The sequence below is a fragment of the Thunnus albacares genome, chromosome 4 (genome assembly GCF_914725855.1).
Source record: "Thunnus albacares chromosome 4, fThuAlb1.1, whole genome shotgun sequence".
NCBI classification, from domain to species: domain Eukaryota; kingdom Metazoa; phylum Chordata; class Actinopteri; order Scombriformes; family Scombridae; genus Thunnus; species Thunnus albacares.
In genome coordinates, this window is record NC_058109.1 from 7,375,874 (window position 1) to 7,393,079 (window position 17,206).

Here is a 17,206-nt window from a genome sequence, read left to right on the forward strand (position 1 = left end):
ACTTACAGAAGATTCATGAGGAAATAACATTCGTTAGTATTACTACACCAATGCAAATCAGGCTAGTGCTTTCAGTATATTATTATAGAGGCTTTCAAAGGCTCAGCCAATGAAAGTGGAGAAAATATTACATTAGTTATCAAAAGGAGATCACACAGAATGGCCTAAATGTGTGTGATTTGGTTAAAGAGATAGTTCAGATACAGAAGTTTTGGGGAATTTTACTGTTTTTCCCGCTTTTCCAGAGTCAACAAACTAATAAATGCCTTCAGACAAACCTTTTTTTTTATGTATTTGGTGTAGTCTGATGTCAAACAGCAACATGATCCAATAGATTTCCAGCAATTGAGTAACACTTAGCAAGTAAACTAAGGAGGCGGCTTTGACTGAGGGGGAAGATCACAGTCTCAGACTTTGAAAACCCCTTTATTATGATGTTATTGTTCACAGTGAAGCCAAACTCTGAAGTTACAACAACTGCAAATTAAACATTTTTCAGGATGAGGAATTAGAAAAAAAAAAATAATATTTTTTTTTCTCTTTTGTTTTGGAAAGTATAAAAATCTTTTCATAATCATCATCAAAGATTTACAAAGATCTCAGGTAGGTACAGTTGTCTGTTACATGACAAAAAAAAAAAAAAAAAAAAAAAAAAATCATACTAACAGAAAAATACAGCACCACAGATTCACAAAACTGCAAACCCATAATATAAAAAAACATAAATAGAAAATAATATAAAGAAAGAAGCAGAAATTAACTTGTAAGCAGTTTGTTTTAGTGAAACATCAGCTCCGACAGTGTAGTGTTGCAAAAGACCACTCAAAATGAATTTATAATTACAGAAACATGTTAATTATCCCTGTCGTACGTCGGTAAAAAGAGCGAGGTGCCGTTTTGGTCATATATATATATATATATATAAAGTTATTGTGGTGAAAAATGTTCTCTGAGTGATGAAGAACCAGAACTGCTGCTGTAAAGATCTCCTCGCTCTGTGTTTTTTGTCTCCTCTTTTATTACTTCTTTCATTCTTCTCTTCATTTCTGTTTCCCTCCATCTAATCCTTCTCTCTCTCTCTCTCTGCGTCTCTTCTTTCCTGTATTTTCCACATCACCCTCTCCGTCTTTGTTTGTGTCAGTCCTCGTCAACTCATAAAGACTGGTCATCGGCAAATCTATCACATGTTCAATAAAAATCCACAAATCATGCAGAGCTGCAACGATTACTTGATTGATCCGATCGACGGAAAATTAATCTGCAACCACTTTGATAATGAAATAATCATTTTAGTCATTTTTACAAGCAAAATAAAACAAAATGTTGCTGGTTTCAGTTTCTTAAATGTGATGATTTGATGTTTTTCTTTGTCGGTTATGACAATAAACTGAATATTTTGGGGTTTTTGTTGGACTATTAGTGACATTTGAAGACGTCACCTTTGACTTCGTTTCTCAGTTTCTGACGTTTTATAGACAAAACGATTCGTCCGTTAATTGAGAAAATAATCGGCAGATTAATCGATAATGAAAATAATTATCGCAGCACTAAAATAATGGAAGCCAGGCATAAACTCGCTTGTTTGTTTACAGAAGCCTGAACGTGTTAAGCAGTCATTTTAAAGTAAAATGGATTTACAGTATAATATTTGCCACGAATGGGTGGTTTCAGCCTTTTAGATACACATCATTCATATGTGTGATGTGGGATATTGCGGTACAGAAATATACATACATATAATACAATATGTTTGCCAGATACATTTTGTACCACCAGGGGGCACTGTTAATCTTTTTTTCAGTACATATCTTGGTCTCAACCAAATTTCAGTGATACTATTATCAAAAATGTTTGGTTTTTAATTTAAAAAATGAATTATAGGCTGCTATCAGATTTTTTTTTTTTTTACAATCCTCCATTATCAACATAAAAAATCAAGTATCATCAGGCTCTATGTGAAACATCCTGACCCATAAAGTCACAGTGGACGCCTTCCCAGTCCTTCCAGAACAACTTCCTGGTGTGTAGATTTCTAGCTTTATAATTTGACGGGGACAAACCAAAACGCACCATCTGTCTCTTCTCCGCTACATTTGTCTCATTCTCGTTTTTTTTTCCCTCCATCTCCAGCAGGATCTTTCCAGCATGTCTGTCGTCTCCTCTTAGCCTCCAGAGTGCCTCAGGGCTGAAGATCTACAGTAGATCTAGTAAGATATCAAACCCAAACCAGTGCAAGTTCAGTCGTGGAGTCCACTCGTTGCTTGTTCAATTTCTCTACTCTTTTGATTTCTGGAAAACATGACCTATAGTGTATGTTTGCAGCTGTTCCAGTATCCAAGATTTAAAGTTGAGCCCAGTTTCTTGTTTTTCGTCTCAATCCGTGTCTGTCTGCTTCAGTCCACTCAACTCTCCAGTCCCAGGAAACCTGCTACAAACTCAGAACGCAAACATCTGCTTCTGCCTGTGTGTTCACCTGTTTGTCCACCCATCTGTCCATTAATCTGTCTGTAGTGATGTCCTCCTCTCCTTTTCCTTCTCCCTCCCTTTGCCTCTTGGCGAGGTCACTAGCGATAGCCAGAGCTCCGCCCTTCAGGAACCTGACAAAGTTCTCGCCGACCAGCGGCCCCATGGCGTACATGCCCGGCCCGTCTGCCGCGACCACCTTGTTTGTAAACGGGTCCACTTCAATCGGGTTCCTTCGGCACGTGATGGGCTCCCTCGGTTTGACGCCCAGTAGACGCCCGTTGTCGGCCAGGAAGGAAAGGTTAGGGTGGGCGCCGATCAGAACCAGAGCCTTGGAGACCTGGACCACCGTCCGCTGGCCGGAGTCTGACTCCAGGACGCACTTCCGGTCGGGGCGGAACGCCACCACCCTGTGGCGAGGGAAGCTGAGGTAACCCGGGTAGGATGAGGAGGAAGAGGACGGGGAGGACGAGGGTGGAGAGAGGGAGGAAGGAGTGGAAAGGGTGGAGTGGTGATGGAGGTTCTGGGCATGGCCCTGCGGTGGAGGATCTGCTCGGTGCTGCTGCTGAGTCATCATCTGGTGAACCTGAGAGAGCGGGAAGATAATCAACATCACTCATTTATTACGCAAAAATGCCAATATTTCTCTGGTTCCAGCTTCTCAAATGCAGCTTTTCACCGTTTTATAAATGCATATTGAATATGTTGAATATCTATTTTAGACTGTAGGTCATACGACACAATACATTTCACTATTTCACCATTTTTACATTTTTTTTTTTACCATTTTCTGACTTTTATAGTCTAGGAATTTGTTGATCAGACTTACTCTGCCAAGGAAGTTTGCTGTAATACCTAATGGCCACCAGTTACGTAATACCCCTTTATCAGGCAAAATGGTCAATTTTGTTTGAGGAGGTTATCAACAGGATGCAGTTAAATAAAAACAGGATATTTATCTGAGTGTAAACCGCAATCACTCTTTGCTCTACCGGAAGTTAAAGTTTTAGCCAAATAACTCAGTAAAGAAGATTTTTTAAAGCGTGACCCTGGACTGTAAGCCAAGTTCACAGTTCATGTAATATTTCAAAAGCCCCACCTCCACCTGTAGGCTCTGAGTCTACCCTCCCCTCGGGGATAAGATAGTATCATTGTGGTTTCTTGTGGAAGTCACTTCCCTCAAGGCCCCGCCAAATATCAAAGCCGTACATATTCTGTATTTACATAATAATCCTTTCCTCCTGAGTTGGCTTACTGGACTCTAAGCTTCATTAAAGTCTCAGTTACATGATGTAAGTTTGTATTTAACGCATGTAGAAAACAAAAGGAGATAGTCCACTTATTCAAGCTATTTACTGAACAGCTGGGTCGAAAGAATCTCAGATGTTTTGACCACTTTCCTGATGAGACCCAGATGAATCTTAGATGTACTGCTGACAAAATATAACATGTCAACAAGAAGGTTTTGGAGCTGTTTGTTTGTAATTTTCTTCTCTTGGTTGAAGGCCAGCAGTTTATCCCTGCCTGCAATATTTATGCTAATCCAGGCTAACTACAGCCTGGACCGATCTCTCTGCTAAACACACAAGGATTTAATTGATCTCTCACTTCCCTAAATGTCTTTCAAGACTGTGTTATGGCTTTTCAGCAGGTTTAGATTGATATAGTTCAGGTTATAAATAAATACAGGCTGTAATGCTCTGCTTTCCTTTAATACTGGTGCAAACATTTACTATTTGATACTTGATATTTCTTTATTTTTGTCAGGATATGTAAATTAAGCTGTGAAATATTGCAAACTCTCAAACTCTCCTCTTCTCACCTTGTGGTACTCTGGGTAGAGCATTTTGGGTAGCTGGTTGAAGATGAGGCCGGGGTCCGTGACCGAGCGTCGGAAGGCGTGGTAGACAGGCGTGTTGAGATGATGGGCGGCCAGTACCGCGTCGGCCGCCGTGAGACCCGCCCCGACCACCAGCACGGGGTCCGAAGACTGGTCGAGCTCTCCGCGAGAGATGGCCGCCTCCAGCTCCCAGAAGGAGTGGCAGACAAAAGGCAGGGACTCTCCCTCCACGCCGAGCCTGGCGGGGATGTCGTGGGTCCCCGTCGCCAGGACCACGTTGTGAGCCAACAGGGAGAAAGGCACCTCCTCTGAAACTGAAGAACCGTCTACAGCGGGAGGAGGGAAACAGGACGTGACTGTGATGATGCGGCACTTTTTCCATTTTTAAACAACGGGCTTTAACATTTAATAAGTTTTCATTCACTCTACCTCCCAGCTCCTCCCCCTCTCGGCGCTGCAGTCCCTTCACTCTCCAGCATGGCCGTGACCCGTCCTGGTTGCCGGGCTGCCTGGTTACCGAGGTGACGGTGGTGCCGCAGGCAAAGTTTTGCTCCAGGGACATCTGGGAAACGTAGTGTTGGTAGTAGGAGGCTATCTCTGCCGGTGTGGCGCGGTCATTTCGTACATTTCTGGAATAAAATAAACATGAAAATACCTTTTAATACAAAATACAGATAAACATGTTTAAATAAAACACAACACAGGAAAGTTATTTTATATATTATCAAGGCAGTGGCTAACAAATCTATTTACCAAATGTTTGCTTTACTCAAGTTAGTAAAACAGTAAGTCGATAAGAGAGGTGAACAGGAAGTATCTAATTCCTGGAGGGAAAAAAACCTTCAACTCAGTTGTTATGTAAATTATCACTTCATGTAAATCAAGCTGGCCTCAGCCGGGCTGGAGTCATTTGGAAAACAAAACAAAGAGAGTAACACATGAACACACAGTCTTTGCTCTGTGGTTCATATTTCTTTATGTAGTACTTCATTATTATTTGTGGTCATCCTGGTGTAATGAGAGAGAACTTTAGGCTACTTAGTGAAATCAAAATATTATTTCTATGGCTGTAAGGTAACAAAATCCTTTCAGGGGACGTATTTCACCCTCTGGTGGCATACTGGAGCTCTCAGCTAACAGCAGCCCTGAACGACTGTCAGTCTCAACTGGGAACTGATCATTTAACGACCAGATAATGTCCAACTGTTTGCAATTAACTATCTGCTCTGCTGAATATCACTGAGACATCTGCTTTGATGATGTGAGTTCAAAGTCTTGATAAACTACAAGGATAATAGATAAAACTAAAATTATAAAACAGGTTTTTAGCTTATTAACAACTTTTACGTTCAGGTTTTTAGCTAGTTATTAATTTAAAGAAGGAAAACAGGTTGTTAATGTGTGTTTCATGTTTTATTATAAAGCTGTTGTGTATTTAATACACGCTGGATACAGTATGTGAGACAGACCTGCGTTTGTCTCGCATCCAGTCCTTCAGTTTGAGTCCAGGAAGCTCCATCCAGTTAGCCAGGCTTAGAGTTAGCATGGACCCCTCCATGGCCTGGAAACAACACACACACACAAAAAAAATTAAAATTACCCAGCTGTAATAATCTGTTGTACTGTTGTCAATATTTATTCTAGAAATAAGTTAAGTGTCAAAGGTTTCAGTCTGTTTTTGAAAGTAAACTCTTCTGTTCATTCAAATATCAAGTGACTGTCTGCGCAAACAAGCAGCTGACGAAGGGAAACAAAGCTTGTTTGCATACATAACCATGATGTCTGCTAAGTAAATTTGTTTCCATAGAAGTGTTTCACGGACAAAGACCTTGCTGTGTGATGGGTTTTAGCATGTTAGGAGGGGTTTTTTTTTTAGAGAGATAAATGTCAGACGTTCAAGGCGTTACTGCTAATACATTTTTAAAAAGATACATAATCTTGCAGCCCAGCATGTTTAATGGATCATATTATCCATGATCTGTGCTGTAAGGGTAACGACAGGGTGAGTGTGCATGTGGGATAATGTTGCTAAAATCAACAGAATGTGTCAGTAATGAGAAATTAAACAATTTAATTCTCAGATGCCCGTGTCCTTGAATGCACCACCAAGGGCGGCTTTGAAAACAATGTATTCTTACATAACGACAACATTAAATAAAGGCCACTAAAGTACAAAGAACCATCGGTATGACCCTTAAATATGATCCTACAAGCCTAAAATACACAAAACTTATCAAACAATTCAGTTTAGACTAAAAATATCATTCTGAATAGTCTAAATAATCAATAATTTATAGATGATCAGTTATTCCAGATACGTACATGCCAGGCTCCTCCAGGCGGACCCTTCCCCAGCACCAGGTGAGGGATGGCACGCTCGGGCTCGTATCGCCATGCCAACGGAGAGGTGTAATCCAATCCGAAGTCGCTGTCGGGGAGCAGCAGCGAATCAAAGAGCACCGCCACGGGATTGGACGATCGGCCCTCCAAACCCTCGCACAGGTACTCCAGATCCTGTCGAGAGAGGGGCGAGAGACACCGTGAGTTCGTTCATTTACGAATACATCTTCACTTTAAGATTAAACTCTGTGTGTGTGTGTGTGTGTGTGTGCGTGCGCGCGCGTCTGTGTGTGTGTGTGTTACCTGCTCTAGCAGCGACAGGTGAGGTTGCTCTCCCAGCTTGCTGTGCAGCAGGGGGTTGGGATGCGATGCCTCAGGTGACAGGTAGGGGGTGTAACCTGACAACAGGTATGACAGACAGATCCCTGATGGGCCGTTGCCTGGGAAACAGAAAGAGAGACGGGGAGGGGGAGAAAGAGAGAGAGAGAGAGAGAGAGAGGGAGGGAGGTAAGTTTCGGTGGGACTGTCAACAACAGAAATACACAACAAGCTGTTGTAGCCAGGAAGTGTGATTGGTTTCGAACTGCACCTATAATCTACACGATGATCTGGTGTTACTGTGTGTCTGTTTGTTGTATTTCCTTTAAATTCTGAACAAACTATTGCAGACAGAAAGCACGTTGTGTAACTGCAGCCCAACCTCACTATCAAAGAATTTGCAACTTGTTACTGTACAAATATTGAAACATAAAACAAATCCCTACAAGTGTCTCCTAAAGGAACAGCTACTCCATGTATTTGACACTGCAAAAGTCACTGAATGACTGATAAAAGCATGACTCGGGAGTGAAGCATGTGTCAGCATGTTTAAACGCCACACATTAATCTCTGCAACAAGCAAATGAGTCAGCGAGACCGCACAACAACAGAAACCAAATACAGAGCGATAAAGTCTTCTCATCCGCCCATCTGATTAATCAATTATCACACGTTCACTTTTTCAGAAACCCCCTAAAACACATCCTGAAAAACACCGTGCTGTTGAATGACGTTTAGCGTTTTCTGCCAGCTTTATGTAATTACCTCAAAAAAACACAATGAAACGCATCCTTGTGCATGGTGAATGTACTTTCTTCCTCATAATCTGTGCAACACTACTTCCCCCCCACTTCCCGCTGTCACTGATGTCAACACATTTCAAAGCAACGTGACAACTATTGGCACTCGCTGACTGTGTGAATAAACATCACATCATTTTTCTTTGACAACGTTTGCCGCTTGATGCCGTGCAGCGCTGCGTGTTTTACTGCGCTGTAATCTGGGAGGCAAGTGTCATGCAAAGGACAGAGACGTGTAATAATGATTCTTTTATTAAAGACACGTTTCATCAGCTGGAAAAAATCCTCCTAACTCACGACCGCGCCGCTCCTTCTTCTTGGGTGTTTTTTTTTTTTTTTTTTGTTTTTAGCAGATCGCATTTCACTCATGTGTCGCCTTGCAGTTCACTCATATGCGAGGAGTTTTTATTTATTTATGTCTGCTTTAAATGTTTACTGTACAGTTGCAATCAGGTTCCTGTGAGAGAGTAAGAATAAAAGAGTCTCGAGAGTTTTTCAATTGTCAGCTACACATTTAAGTTACCATAGCAACCACCTCAACAAACTAACTCTCTAAGTAAACCAAACAGAAACCCTTTGAGGTTTCAAACTTGCAATGATGGCTGCATGTGACATCTGTGTGTGTGTGTGTGTGTGTGCATGTGTGTGTGTGTGTGTGTGTGTGTGTGTGTGCATGTGTGTGTGTGTGTGTGTGTGTGCATGTTCTTACCAATGATCACCACAGGCAAAATCTCTCCAGGGACGATATCTTTATCATGAAGATCCATTTTGACTGAGGAGAGAAAGACATTATTATTGTTATTATTATTATTATTATTATTATTGTTAGTATCATCATCACTGTAGCATCACTGTCATGTATACTGTCACTATTATTTAGGACAGAGAAAGTAGAGTAAAAGTGAATCGGTTAATCATTGACAGCAGTCAATGTGGTCAGTCAGTACATTTCCACTAATCTCTGACACACACACACGCACACACACACACACACACAAGCACCCACACCCACAGACACACTTCCCCGTCTGATCTTATAATTTAACTTAGCAACATCACCAGTAAACAAAAACACTCAGATATGGCAGTTGCCCACACGCAACAAACCACTCTGAAAAACACACATACGAAGTGAACGTGTGTGTGTGTGTGTGTGTGTGTGTGTGTGCAGAGGAGGAAGGAGTCTACGTGAGCAGAGATGAAAGAGAGGAAGACAAACTTATAACTATTTACTGTCCAAAATCTACTGATACGGGAAATATTCTGTATCTTTAATTAAGATCTAGAGCATCTGGCTACATGGAGGGTTTACAGCTGGTATAAACAGACTATAATTGACTGTAATTGACACTGTAAACAGCTCGTGATTTATTTTATAAATGTGCAATAAAAAAAATAAAAAAAGCAAAGATTGTGGAGTTCCTGACTCCACCTATAAAGCACAGCAAGGATGTTAGAGGGTTTATTTTGTTCTGCTGCAAATATTTTATGAAAAAACTGCAAAATCCTCATGTGCAGCAATGATTTCTGCAATCTAAAAATGCATCTATTGTTTCTTTTTCCTGAGTTTTGATAATAATTTTGTTTGGATTTGGTGTGAAAAGGCTTTAAATCAACATGCCTAATAACTCATAGACACATCATATGATTTATACAAACCAGGGACGTCCACACGATACAGTTTATTCAGCTTATCTCAGGATGCTAACAGCACAAAGACGTGTTGACAGCTGTCAGATCATGCATGTGTGCAAAAATAAGCACATCTGCTCTCTCACAGTTAAAATAGACTAAATTAAAAAAAAAAAAAAAGGTGTTTTCATGTATTAAAATAACATCAGCAGCTGGATCATCTTTTCCATTTCTACAAAACACAACGGCTTTAGAGTGTTTCATTTTAAATCATTTAGTTGAAATCAGGATAAAAACACGATATAATGCGAACATGACGAGGACGCCGACTCTCTCCTTTGCTTTTTGACATTTTTTATTGGAAATCTGGCTTTGCACCATCCAACGAAACCATTAAATATCTTATTTTAAGACCTCCCTGCTCCCTTTTTGGTCCTGGAATGTGTGCGAGGAATTTGATCTTTTTTTTTTTTTTTTTTCTTGTTTAGAAATCAAAGAAGCAAAAGTTCTCGAACATTAAAAGCTGTCTAAACACAAGCAGCCTCACGAGAACTTTATCTCAATCATATGTCTGAAATTGGCAAAATGATGAACTATCTGATTAAAAGATAAAGACATCTGATGCCGAATTTCACCACATGTTGATATTCTGAAGCTTTGGTCGGAGCCGTGAAAGTATTCAAACATGCACGGCAAGAATGAAGGAGGAGGAAAAATTCAGATGTAGAAGTTTCTTGTGCACGAACACGATTACTTTCCACTCAGAGCTCATTGTTCACTTTTTCCTGCACAGAAACTCTCTCTGTCTCCACTCCTACACGTTCACATCCAGCTGTATGCAACCAGTTGTTGCCTATTATTCTCTGAGGTATGTCAAAGGGCGTTTTAGGAAAGATGAGTCTAACTTGTAGCAGAGTATTTTTTACAATTTGGTATCAATACTCTTCCACCACTGCTAACCGGTGTTATACATCTGTTCAAACGAGCTTTACTTGGCAGCAATAACAAGCTGCTTAATGCGTCAGTAATGACATTCCAATACATCTAAATGGTGCCATTTAGCGTAACGAGTACTTCTACTCACGCAGTCTGATTTACATGTAAATGGGATATTTCTGTGCTGCGTTGTTGCTACTTTTACATCAGTAAAACTTCTCAATACTTCTTCCAACACTGCAGAAACCGAAGTCTTCCCAAAAATAGTCGGGAGGAAATCTCATCAGGTGAGAGTCTGTTTGCAAAATGCAGCAGGAAACCGTGAGAGACGTCCCAGCGTGTGATTTGATATGTAACCGGTCTGCCTGCAGAGACCACCCACCCACACGTCAGCGCGAGCCGAGGACCGAGACCTGCACAGATCGAGCTTAACAACACGGTACCGACTCATTTGTAGTCCGCCGACCCGCACACAGTCACGCGTTAGTGAGAGTGAGCGCTTTTGACTTTCCACTCAGAGCTCATTGTTCACTTTTTCCTGCACAGAAACTCTCTCTCTCTCTGTGTGTGTCTCCACTCCTACACATTAAAAATCCAGCTCCACGCAACAAGTCGTTGCCTATTCTCTGAGGTGTGTCAAAGGGTGTTTTAGGAAAGACGAGTCTGGCCGGACGGGTCAATACATCGCCGTGTCAACAGATAATCTGCCAGGCATGATATAGATCCATTGTGATCTCACACGCAAATACACTGGCAGAGGGACGGGGGCCGGGGCGAGCCGAGCGCAGCGGCGTGTATAGCCAGCGTCGGCTGCTTTTCACAATCTGCAGAGTCATGCTTACACAGACAGACGGAAAGAGAGAGAGAGGGTAAAGACAGAACAAACGGGAGACTGAGAAGTGCAAAAAAAAAAAAAAAAAGGAAGACAGAAAGTCTGGAGTAAAACAGTTGAGGGGAAAAAGAGAGAGAGAGAGAGGAGGCGCCGAAAAAAGCAAAAAAAGAGGAACGAAAGAACCAGAACAAGTGGAAGAAGAAAAAAAAAGAGAAGTTGGGAGAGAGATAAAGAGGGTTACATAAGTGCAGTGCAGAGTTTGGCGCCGAGCCCCGACCAGAGTGTGTTTCTTTGCCAGAGGGTTTACTGGACGGCGCGCACACCCACACAAACACTCACACTCCCACACACTGTACATGACTACGTGTGAGCCCTATTGGCCCAGTTTCCTCATGGAACTGACTTGACAAAATAATTGGTTTTCCTTCGTTTTTTTGGCAGAAAAGGCTGATTATGTCTGCCAAGAAAAGGTGACTAACCCCTGATTTACAGTACAGAACCAAAGTCTGTAGAGCTCAATGTTTTCTGTGTTTATTACTAAAAAAAATACGGGAACTTAAACTGTGTATGTTTTCAACAAAAAAAAAAAAAAAACAGGTAGGAAACACGAACGTTGCGCTTTGTCCTAGTTAGTCACCATGACCGGAGACATGTTGTAAGCTGAGGATGATGTTTACTGTAAACTTTGCGTCCTCTGGCTGCAGGAAACAATGCAACTTTTTGTATTGCATCAAATCAGGAGAGCGTCACACTCACATTTTTTTTTGTGAAAATCTTCTCTTTTAAAAAAAAACGCCTTATGTATTAGAAACACAGACTTTGCATTGTCTTTGTTGACCTTTTTCCACTTTATCCAGCAGTAAAGAGCATAAAGAGGCTGCTGAAAATCAATAACTAATGTCCAGGACATTGTGTCCGTATGGCGGTTAAAATACGGGTCAGTTCACCCAAACCACAAAACACATCCTGTCAGAATTACTCCTTAACATTCAAGTTTTCATGTCATGTTTTAACCGCGTTGCTCCAGGCTGATACTGACGAACGCTCAAATTCTTTCTTAATGTAATCAGATGATATCAAACAACAAGCTAGCTGCAATACAGATTCATGCAGCAGCTAACCGACGACTGTATCAGTTTATTTGTTACTAATTTGTTTGCTGAATCATCACACATTCATCTACATGAAATATTGTCAGTAACAACTGTCAGTGAAAGTTCACATCACATAATTGAGTTTTTAACAGCAAACAATGACACAGCGCTTCTGCCTGCACGCATGACTGTACACAAGTATGCGTGTGGGTCAGCACATTGTGATGCAAGCCTCGATCATCACAATCACATACGAGCATGATGTTTTGACTCCCCCCCCCCCCCCCCCCCCCGGTTCTGATGATGCAAGTGATATTTTTAAATCCGGTCGCTCACACACCCACCATCTGAACATGAAAAAAGTCTGATTCACAAACTAAAACCATCGCTTCAAGGCCTCAAAGATAAAAAAAAAAAAAAAAAACACACTAGTGAGGCCGATGAATGAGGCAAATTCTCTTTAATGTTGTGTTCACACCAGAGGTTTTAAAAACGTGGGAGAGCGCACACATAACGACAGATTTAACTCATTTTTTAATATTTTAATTGTAAGAACGCACACACACCAGACCACCAGACCTTCAGAAAGAAACCAGTATGGAGGTGGACTGTCATTGTCAGCTGGTTGCACTTATGTGCGTGCTATGTTTTGCACCAAAAAACAAAAAAAGAAAGAAAAAAAAAAAAAACTCTGGATGAAGTCACGGCTGCGTGGCTTCTACACTTCACAGCTGGAGGTGAGTTAGAAATAAAGTTTAATTGTTCGTCTCAAACGGGGCTAGTGTAAGCTACCGCTACAAGCTAACGTTATTGTTATTTGTACGCAGGTGGAGGTGAGAGTGAAACTTTGAGTGAGGCCTTTTGTTGCCGTGGAGACGTTACATTACTGTACTTGTGTTTCTGTTCTACACGAGTACGCAACATCCGCCTGCTGACGCTGACTCTCATTGGCTACTGCAGGTTTTATCGCTGTTCCTTTCACAGTACAGGATTTCAACTCGTAAATATCAAACATGTTTGATATTTAGGATCCAAAATCGGATAAGAGTCTGATCCAGTCAGTAACTTGGACAGATAATCTGTTCAGACCAACCTCGAATAGTGAAGAGAAGAATCAGACCCAAAATCTTATAATAATAATAATCTTCTAGCGTTCTTACATTCTGAAGAATCAGTTTACACAATATTTAGCATTTATTCTTTTGTTAAAAGGAAAATTTTAAACATGTAATTTTAAATATTATATTCCTCAAACTAAGGTATCAGAAACAATATGGTGTCATACGTAACAGAGGACTCAGTATCTTTGGATTTTGGACTGTTGATCAGTCACTTTTTTGATTTTATTGACGATTAAGAGAGAAAATAATCATCATATTAATTGATAATCGTTAGTTGCAGCCCTAATTTGTGCTGAAACTAAGGCGTCATATTGTACTAACACTGGTATCCAAACATTTCAAGTGATACCAAGCTCAAGTCTGACAAAACTTTTTTTTAAAGGTTTTGTCAGATGGCGCAAGCAAGAGGTTCAATGAACATGGTGAAAGGTGAAGGAGACAGTGAGCAGCCTTGTTTGGTGAAATCTGAATCTTTGTGATGTAACCACAAAAATGAATTTTTGTAAAACAGTCCTGTTTCTCTGCAGCAAACATAGCAAAACCCAAAGTCTTATCCAGCTGCTGGGTGTTATTATTTTAACACAGGGACCCCTCGTCTCTCATTTCACGTAACACACCTACGACTCCGTCTCTAACACTGACACACATCTCAGAAAAAAGCCCCATATGGCACCTGTACCGACGCCAACCTGAGGTTATCGCGGCTAGCCGGGCCATCTGCCATCTGCACCGGCCAGACGGCTAACGAGATTTTAATTATCTGCCGACTGAACCGCAAAACGGCTGCTGGAATCTGTGGAGGCGGCTAGAGTCCAGAGAGGAGCCAAAACTGTTTGGGCTACCTCATGAAACTAATAAACGTGTGTGTAGTGACACAGAAAGAACAGACCGGCTTTTCTCTTATCTCTATTTTTGGTTTATAGATTGTTGGCCGGATATAACGATCAATATAAAAATAAAAAACACTCCATCACTCATTACTTCTGGGTGCCTCCTGCGACCTCTGACCTCTGACCTCCTTCCTGTTGGTCTCTTAGGACTTAAGCACTTATTCGGATAAATATAAGGGGTCACAATATGATTAAAGGAGGAATTTTTCTATTATACAATATTTATTTTTCGTTTTCTGACTTTTCTGAAGTTTGTCTTATGAAATGCTGAGAACTTTTACATCTGTAGGTCTGTAAAAATCCTTCAAATAAAATAAGCCGAGGATGAAAATTGGGTTAAACTGCACTAATGTCATAAACTAGGATGAGGCTGCTTTATTTTTAAAGGGGTCAGAGCAAAAAATAGTGACCAACACTGATATAAAAAAAGAAATCTGCTGTTGTGCTCCAGAGATGCAGCTGAATTTCCTACATTTACAAATGTAAAGGTGTGTAAATCAGTCTGTAGTTGTGATACGAGTGTAGCTACGGCAGAGCGGACTCTCAAACATCCAGTGGAGGCCTCTGTGCGTAGTAGCTACACATAATACATAAGAATGACTGTTGTAATCCCAAGTTTCACTGCAGCTGCTGTTGTAGCTCCATTTACTCAGTCAGTGATCCATATAAGTGGTGGTTTAATATAACAGTGTACATTTACTCAAGTGCTGTGCTTAGGTACAGTTTAAAGGTAGTAGCAATAAACTTGAGTACTTCAAATTCACGCTAATTTGTACTTCTACCTCCCTCCATATGTGTAATAGTGCTTACTTACTTACTTTTTACTCCAATAAATTTATTTCACAGCCGTAATTTCTATTTATCTCTCAGATTAAGTTGCATGTTCAGTTTGTAAAATATGATGTAATGTTATAAATCACACTAACCATCAGTGGTGGAATGTAACTAAGTACATTTACTCAACTACTGTACTCATGTACAGTTTTGAAGTACTTGTACTTTGCTTGGGTATTTCCAATTTATGGTACTTAGTACTTCTACTCCACTACATTTATTTGACAGATGTAGTTAGTTTGCAGATTCACATTATTAATACAAAATATAATTAAATAACACATTCTGACGCATTTTTATAATACTCAAATCAAATTCACACCAGCAGCGACATTTTTAAAAGCTCACACATGAATGTCTGAATAATCATAATTCAGTATATGCAATATGGGCCATTCTGCATAATCAGTATTTTCACTTTTGGTAAATAAAGTATAATTTAATGCTTTTAACTGTGTAAAATTTGGAATACAGAACTTTAACTTGTAGCCGAGTATTTCTACAATGTGATATTACAATTATTGTTTAAAAGTGGCATCTTGCAGAATGGACTTGGCAGAAATGGAATATAATATTTATAAGTATGTTATAATTAGTGTATAATCACCTGAAAATCAGAATCATTGTGTTTTCGTTACCTTAAAATGAGCCCTTTATATCTACATAGAGCGAAAGAGCCCATGTTGCACCGCCATGTTTCTACAGTAGCCTAGAATGGACAAACCAGACACTGGCTCTAGAGAGGGTCCTTCTTGTTTTTCGTGAGTTTCACGGCCACCATAGGTTCTGCTACACACTTGGATGGGGAGAGGTATTCATTTGGTTGAAATCTGCAACCTCACAGCTAGATGTCGCTAAATCCTGCACACTGGTCCTTTAAGTAACAGATCTGAATACTTCTTCTACCACTTCTAACCAGTGTTACACAGCTGTTACAATTAGCTTTACCATGGCAGCATAAAAACTGCTTTATGCATCAGTAATGACATTCCAATACATCTATATAGTATTTTTACTTTGGATACTTTAAATATATTTTGATGCAAATACACTCTGATTTACCTGTAAATGGGGTATTTCTCTGCTGTTGTTTGGCTACTTTTAAATTAGTAAAACATCTCAGTACTTCTTATAACACTGCACCAAATCAGAAACTGAAGTATTCCCAAAATAGTAGGTAGGAAATCTTATCAGGTGAGAGTCTGTATGCAAAATGCAGGAGAGACGTCCCAGCGTGTGACTGGATATGTAACCGGTCTGGCTGCAGAGACCACCCACCCACCCACACACCCACCGGCCGGTCAACTGCGTGACTCCCATGACGTCAGCGTGAGCTGAGGACCTAGACCTGCACAGATCAAGCTTAATAACACTGTACGGACTCATTTGTAGTCCGCCGACCCGCACACAGTCACGCATGCGCCGCTTTGTATGAATTCAAGCCTGTGTTAATAAATGAAGGTTACTCACAGGTTGATGAGGCAGCACGCGTCCTCTTCCAGCTATCGGAGCCTTTTCCGAAGAGAAAAGAGTATTAATGTGTTTGTCTTATTAATGTCTTCTTTATCTTATTCTCCTCCTCCCGCTTCTCAGTCAGTCATTTCGCAGCTTTGTTCCCCGCCTTTTACTCGATTTGTTCCGCACATGTGCTGCGTGAGGCTCCAGCTGCCGCTCAGAGCTGCGGTCACACATTATATATGGTTGTACACCTCTGCAGGCAGCCCGGCCCACCGACCAATCAGCGGCGATCTCGCGCCAAACTCTACCAGCTCAGTCCCGCCCCCTCCATCACCCGCGAGCTGACGTAACACACGAAGATCGTCTATTTCATGAAGATGAAGGGTTTGGGGTTGTTTTTTTTTTTTTTTACATTCTGAAATTAAAATTTCTTTCAAATTTCTTGTGCGGTTCACTCAAGTTAAATAAAAAAGAAGAAACTAATTTACAATAAATTGAATTTAAATTATTATTATTATTAGTTTAAACATTAGCAAGGTCTGAGAGATATTACATCATTTACAGCAGTTATTTACAGCCCTCCAACAATTATTTACAGAGCTTCTAATGAAGCACTGGAGCAGCAGTTGAAAGGAGGTGTTGCACATT

General features: G+C 40.6%; 1 protein-coding gene across 1 annotated transcript; it reads right to left on the reverse strand.

Annotated features, from left to right (window-relative positions):
• Positions 1 to 1,861: 1,861 nt before the first annotated feature.
• Positions 1,862 to 16,804, reverse strand: osgn1 (oxidative stress induced growth inhibitor 1). Its single transcript, XM_044350080.1, has 8 exons — positions 16,571 to 16,804; positions 8,471 to 8,533; positions 6,947 to 7,083; positions 6,626 to 6,817; positions 5,773 to 5,864; positions 4,733 to 4,932; positions 4,286 to 4,629; positions 1,862 to 3,049 (listed from the first exon to the last, which is right to left on the reverse strand). The coding sequence occupies exons 2-8, from the start codon at positions 8,526 to 8,528 to the stop codon at positions 2,429 to 2,431; spliced, it is 1,644 nt and encodes a 547-aa protein (XP_044206015.1). The 5' UTR covers positions 8,529 to 8,533; positions 16,571 to 16,804; the 3' UTR covers positions 1,862 to 2,428.
• Positions 16,805 to 17,206: the final 402 nt, after the last annotated feature.

Bases quoted from the DNA above. Each gene is read 5' to 3' on its own strand.
- osgn1 (XM_044350080.1), bottom strand. From the start codon at position 8,528: ATGGATCTTCATGATAAAGATATCGTCCCTGGAGAGATTTTGCCTGTG. The intron at 6,818-6,946 runs GTAACACACACA...CTCTCTCGACAG, and splicing joins ACCTGTCGCTGCTAGAGCAG to GATCTGGAGTACCTGTGCGA. The intron at 4,933-5,772 runs GTCTGTCTCACA...ATTTTATTCCAG, and splicing joins TGGATGCGAGACAAACGCAG to AAATGTACGAAATGACCGCG.